Source organism: Oncorhynchus tshawytscha, linkage group LG13 (assembly GCF_018296145.1).
Source record: "Oncorhynchus tshawytscha isolate Ot180627B linkage group LG13, Otsh_v2.0, whole genome shotgun sequence".
Taxonomy (NCBI): domain Eukaryota; kingdom Metazoa; phylum Chordata; class Actinopteri; order Salmoniformes; family Salmonidae; genus Oncorhynchus; species Oncorhynchus tshawytscha.
Window position 1 is genome coordinate 73,371,365 of NC_056441.1, and position 7,085 is coordinate 73,378,449.

A 7,085-nucleotide genomic window follows, 5' to 3' on the forward strand; every position below is an offset into this window, starting at 1 on the left:
TGCGGGATAAGCCAGGAGCACCGAGCTGTCAAAGCCAGACGTATTCATGTATTTATTTACCCCTTTTCTCCCCAATTTCGTGGTATCCAATTGGGAGTTACAGTCTTGTCTCATCGCTGAAACTCCCTTACGGACTCGGAAAAGGCGAAGTTCAAGAGCCATGCGTCCTCCGAAACACAACCTAACCAAGCCATAATGCTTCTTGACACAATGCCCACTTAACCCGGAAGCCAGCCGCACCAATGTGTCGGAGGAAACACAGTACACCTGGCGATTGTGTCAGCGTGCACTGCACCCGGCCCACCACAGGAGTCGCTAGTGCGCGATGGGACAAGGACATCCCTGCTGGCCAAATCCTCCCTTAACCCGGACGACACTGGGCCAGTGTTGCGCCGCCCCATGGGTCTCCTGACCTTTAGACTAGGTGATACGATCAGCCACTGTTTTTAAAACCCTTGTTACAACCTGGCACAAGATTATAACAAACAATGGGAAACCACACACTGAGTAAAGGAATAACAATATGAATTAATTCCATAAATAAAGTAAACACTCAACAAAGGACAGTAAATTAGGTCTCAACTGCCAAAGACACAACGAAACAACCAAAGGTATGCATGGAGAGAGGAATCTCTTGCTGAACGGGGAAACAGTGCCTTTATGCCACTGCAGAGCTTTCACAGGTGTGCCCAATCAGCACTGACGACCTTCCCAGCTGTGCCCACCTCTCATACTCCACCCACTAATCTCCTGCAGGAAGCACAGCAAAACCCAGTAGACAGAGTAGGGAGGGGCCATCACACCCTTATATTGACTTTTTAAAAGATTGGTAACGTATTCTAATAGTTTATGCTAATCGGCCTATAACTGAGATGACAATGTAGTCTAGGTTTATATGCAGGGTGGGTGTGAATCTTAACTTGTTTTAGTCTTTTAATATTTTTTTTTTAAAACATATAGCCTAATGAGGCCAAATGGGGTTAAGGCTATGCATACATGCCTTTATTCAATAAATGATATTGAACATGAAGACTTAAACTATATATTTTATTAGATCCATTAAGTCGGAGGTTTACATACACTTAGGTTGGAGTCATTAAAACTCGTTTTTCAACCACTCCACAAATGTATTGTTAACACACTATAGTTTTGGCAAGTCGGTTAGGACATCTACTTTGTGCATGACACAAGTCATTTTTCCAACAATTGTTTACAGACAGATTATTTCACTTATAATTCACTGTATCACAATTCCAGAGGGTCAAAAGTTTACATACACTAAATTGACTGTGCCTTTAAACAGCTTGGAACATTCCAGAAAATTATGTCATGGCTTTAGAAGCTTCTGATGGGCTAATTGACATCATTTGAGTCAATTGGAGGTGTACCTGTGGATGTATTTCAAGGCCTACCTTGACTCAGTGCCTCTTTGCTTGACATCATGGGAAAATCAAAAGAAATCAGCCAAGACCTCAGAAAAGGAATTGTAGACCTCCACAAGTTCTGGTTCATCCTTGGGAACAAATATCCAAATGCCTGAAGGTACCACGTTCATCTGTACAAACAATAGTCATACTGCTCAGGAAGGAGACTATGGTTTGCAACTGCAAATGGGGACAAAGATTGTACTTTTTGGAGAAATGTCGTCAGGTCTGATGAAACAAAAATAGAACTGTTTGGCCATAATGACCATCGTTATGTTTGAAGGAAAAGGGGGAGGCTTGCAAGCCAAAGAACACCATCCCAACCGTGAAGCACGGGGGTGGCAGCATCATGTTGTGGGGGTGCTTTGCTGCAGGAGGGACTGGTGCACTTAACAAAATAGATGGCATCATGAGGAGGAAAATGATGTGGATATATTGAAGCAACATCTCAAGACATCAGTCAGGATGTTAAAGCTTGACCCCAAGCATGCTTCCAAAGTTGTGACAAAATGGCTTAAGGACAACAAAATCAAGGTATTGGAGTGGCCATCACATAGCCCTGACCTCAATCCCATAGAACATTTGTGGGCAGAACTGAAAAAGCGTGTGTGAGCAAGGAGGCCTACAAACCTGACTCAGTTACACCAGCTCTGTCAGGAGGAATGGGCCAAAATTCACCCAACTTATTGTGGGAAGCTTGTGGAAGGCTACCTGAAACATTTGACCCAAGTTAAACAATTTAAAGGCAATGCTACCAAATAGTAATTGAGTGTATGTAAACTTCTGATCCACTGGGAATGTGCTGAAATAAATAATTCTCTCTATTATTCTGACATTTCACATTCTTAAAATAAAGTGGTGATCCTAACTGACCTAAGACAGGGAATTTTTACTCTGATTAAATGTCAGGAATTGTGACAAACTGAGTTTAAATATATTTGGCTAAGGTGTAAGTAAACTCCTGACTTCAACTGTATCTACTTTAGACATACAGAATAATAAGACAAATAGGCTTAGTCTACAATATTCCCAAAACTGGATGTGCTGCAAGGTGCAAATTGCCTTTGTCCGTTTAGGTTATAGGCCAACCGAATATTATATCCTTTTGAGACCCTAAAAAAAAGTATTGGATTCGTTATTTATTTTTTACATAACATAAGTGTTTGGGTGAGAGAAAAAAACATGTTACCAAGAAACAAAAAAATGTTCTATTTTATTTTAAGTGCAAAATTGTCCCCTTTAGTTTTCATTAGGACACTAAATATTTTTACATCAGTTTCTATAACCCAGAGGCGCAACATCGCGAGACTTCAGGGAACGATGGTGAAATACGACCAAACAGACTTGGCCAGGGTTTGAGAATCAATGAGAAGCAAACAATTATTCATTAGTTGTTCATTTTCTCAAACTTTAAAGGCACAACGTAGATTCGAGCCAATGTTTTAAGTAGTTTAACTTTAACGTCGTTAAAGTGACAAACTGACACGTTTTCATTTTCATCAAAAACAACTTTATATTAGAGTACCTTTGATTTGACGACCTAAACATGCGCAGTTTGGCGCGAGACGACCGTTAGAACTGATGAAGGCTGCCTTTCAAACTCATGAAAGACCTTTGTCCACTCACCCTCGCTTGATGCCCTTGGGGAAATATCCGCGGCCATATTTGTCGTCGGTTCAAATGATTAGCCAAGCAAGGGAGGTTTGCAACGTAGGCCCCTCAGCCCTCGTTTTTAATGGAGTTTGCGAGTGTACAACTATGTTCACTTCAGGGCCTGAAACGCCCCATAATTCAATTCGCGATGATTGTACGTCTGCAAAGAAAAGTCCGCCAAAACGTTAATGTCAATATTGAGTCAACATACAAGTGTAAGTAAAAACGAATGTAAATAAATTAGAAATTGTGCTACGAATGCACAAACACTTCTCGTAAAAGTAATGATGTTTTTGTTTGGTTAGCTTTTGGAAATTGTAGAAATAAAATATTTTCCTTCAGAAGTAGCTAGGCAGGCTAGCTTTAGTTAGGTAATTAATTTGCTAGCTATCATACAGTACGCGTATATTAATAATTATATAGTTAATATAAGTAGTTAACATAATTGACGGTAGTGCATATAAAGCACCCACAAGCTGCCGGTGGATGAAAACACAATTGTCGCGGGATGAACGAATGACAATTTTCCGGGCAAGGGCGGTCCATTTAAAATGAATTCCTTCCTCCCTCGACCCTTGTCCTGCAAGTGTAAACAGACGTCATGACACGTCATCAGAAGTGTCCACTTAATTTGAGGGCTGAGTGGAGAGTCTTTGGAATGCAGCCGAATTGTTTCTACGCAAGAGCTTTGCGAGCCAACGTTGTCACGATATTGCCTACAAGTGTGATCAGTTTATCTTCATACTGTACTGCCTTTGATTACAGTCAATGGGTAGCCTACAGTAGGTGAAAAACGTAGTTGCTGCATCCGGGTGTCCACTACAGAATATATTTCTGTGAAAATGTTTTACACAGTCCTGACAACTCACTAAACTATTCCTGAGATATTTACTTAGGTCTACTAGAAACAGTTTGAATATAAAACTCATAAAAATTATAAATAATAATTAGGCTACACACACTTATTTTCAAATGTGCTCATTTTGATGGAAGACATTTTTGTTTAGAACCAGGAAGATCAAGTTGTCAAGGTCACACACCCACACCTGATATCACTGAAAAGCAGGACTGAATACAGTGTCTTGTATGGCCTCAGAGATACGGACCAAGAACTGATGTACACTAGAGAGGACAACAATTAATTGCTGGGCCTCAGGAGGATATCAAACAAAACAGTATGAACACAGTTCATGTCACAGGGGGACCAATATGAAACTTTGACTTTTTGACAGAGTCTATCGTGTAAACTCATGAGATGTTTTGATTTAATTATGGCACATGTCTTCTGTCTGGCATGATGGCAACGGACCTTGTTATCTCTACATCTCCTCTCGGTCTGACTCCCAGAGAGGACTGAAAACGGTGTCTATTGGCCTCTCCTTTCAACCCGGGCGGTTTCCACCAACCGATTGGAAAGATAACCATGAACTGTGTGTCAATAGCCGCCTCACTGTCTCCTCTCAATGCGGGTTGAGCACAGATCACTCCGGCGGATTAACCAACCCTCGCATCGTCACGAGCATTACATCACCGATTCCACACCCGAAGCGTAAAATGAGACCCATGTATTTTTAACCAGCGGATATGAACACTGATGATGAGGGGATACAATTGGATTTTCATTTTTTGACGTCGTGGGGATTATACAAATATATCAACAATTTCAACGTCGGCTATACAATTCATCAGAGAGATGATGGCGTTTTTATGAACGGGGGATAGACGAACACCGTCATCAGCATATCTGCCTGTCGGCTCCTTTGTGTTCGTAGAGAATGTGATCGGCGAAAGATGACATGGCAGAGGTAGATTCAGCATCCAGTGGAGCAGAACACCCGAGCAGCCTGGAGACAGCATTCCCGTACGAGGAGTATGAATGCAAAATATGTTACAATTATTTCGACCTTGACCGTCGCGCGCCCAAGATTTTAGAATGCTTGCACACATTTTGCGAGGAGTGCCTGAACACTCTCCATCTCCGCGAGGAGCGTCCATGGCGCATCAGCTGCCCTATATGTCGCCACAGGACACCCGTACCGGACTATCGGATACAAAACCTACCCAATAATACCAAGGTAACGGAGGATTTCCCCTTGTACATTGACTCTGATCCTCTGCCTCAGGATGCTTTGCCCCTCTACCCTCCCCGGTTGCACCCCGCACTCGTCGCCCTCAGGCGCGAGGAGGCATCGGGGGCGTCCACGAGCCAAGCTACCCCCTCCACTACCTTGTCCACTGCCACTACTCTTTCCCAGGACTCGGTGCGTTATGGAAGCTGTCAGAGCTGCAAGCGGGTTGCCCTTACTACGGGCTGTGTGTGCGTGATCTTCTCCTTTCTGTCCATGCTGGTTCTGCTCTTCATGGGCCTGATCTTCGTGCACAGTCACAGCAGCCCGCCCTCGCCCGCGGGACCCATCTGCCTGTCGGTGGCCAGCATCCTAGCCATGTTCTCGGTGGTCGTCACGTGGCTGATCTGCTGGTTAAAATATAGACCCGATCACGAGACAGGACGCTCATCTGGAACGAATAGGCGGAACGCCTGATGATGAAGATGAAGATGATCATGTTGATAATGTGATGTGTGTGATTTATGTATATACTGCTATATACTAGCATAATGTCCCTCCCTTCCTTTACTTTTTTAGAAATATACATTGTCCAGAATGGCCTTTTAACAGTAGGATATAGCAAACACCATATAAAGGCCTTCACCTGCTCACTGAGCAGTAAGCCTACAGTAAGTAGCCTACCATTTGATAAATGCATAAATGCACTTGTATGCCTAACTATGGTAGGCTCATATGATGATGGGTAACCTTGCCTGAGACCTAGATTAACTTCCTGTTGCTCCCAGACTAGACTGGTTGAATGCACAGAGTTGAGGACCAGGGTTTGATAGCAGTTTCCTGAAAAGTATACACTACCCACTATGCCTCTCACTATCAAAACCTGTCCTTGAGTAGTCACTAATATACACTACATGATAAAAAAAATGGACACCTGCCCATCAAACATCTCATTTCAAAACCATGGGCATTAATATGGAGTTGGTCCCCCTTTACTGCCTCCACTCTACTGGGAAGGCTTTCTCGATGTTGGAACATTGCTGCGGGGACTTGCTTCCATTCAGCCACAAGAGCATTACTGAGGTCGGAACTGATGTTGGGTGATTAGGCCTGGCTCACAGTCGGCGTTCCAAGTCATCCCAAAGCTGTTCGATGGGGTTGAGGTCAGGGCTCTGTGCAGGCCAGTCAAGTTTTTCCACACCAATCTCGACAAACCATTTTTTCTATGGACCTCATTTTGTGCACAGGTGCATTGTCATGCTGAAACAGGAAAGGGCCTTCCACAAACTGCTGCCACAACATTGGAAACACAGAATCGTGTAGAATGTCATTGTATGCTGCATCCGCCAAACCCAGATTCGTCTGTCGGATTGCCAAATGGTGAAGCGTGATTCATCATCCAGGGAATGCATTTCGACTGCTTCAGAGTTCAATGGTGGCGGGTTTTACACCACTCCAGCCAACGCTTGGCATTGCTCATTGTGATCTTAGACTTGTGTGCGGCTGCCCGGCCATGGAAACCCATTTCATGAAGCTCCCGACAAACAGTTATTGTGCTGACTTTGCTTCCAGAGGCCGTTAGGAACTCGGTTGTGAGTGTTGCAACCAAGGACAGACGATTTTTACACGCTAAGTGCTTCAGCATTCGCTGGTCCCGTTCTGTGAGCTTGTGTGTCCTACCACTTCGCAGATGAGTCGTTGTTGTTTCTAGATGCTTCTACGTCACAATAACAGCACTTACAGTTGACCGGGGCAGCTCTAGCAGGGTAGAAATTTGACTAACTGACTTGTTGGAAAGGTGGCATCCTATGACAGTGCCATGTTAAAAGTCACTGAGCTGTTCAGTAAGGCCATTCTACTGCCAATGTTTGTCTATGGAGATTGCATGGCTGTGTGCTCGATTTTATACACCTGTCAGCAACGGGTGTGGCTGAAATAGCCA

At 43.7% G+C, this 7,085-nt stretch overlaps 1 protein-coding gene across 1 annotated transcript; it reads left to right on the forward strand.

Annotated features, from left to right (window-relative positions):
- Nucleotides 1-4,523: 4,523 nt before the first annotated feature.
- LOC121839004 (E3 ubiquitin-protein ligase RNF186-like) lies at nt 4,524-6,121 on the forward strand. The gene has a single exon (XM_042295001.1). It carries the CDS (start codon nt 4,874-4,876, stop codon nt 5,618-5,620), a length of 747 nt encoding a protein of 248 aa, XP_042150935.1. The 5' UTR covers nt 4,524-4,873; the 3' UTR covers nt 5,621-6,121.
- Nucleotides 6,122-7,085: the final 964 nt, after the last annotated feature.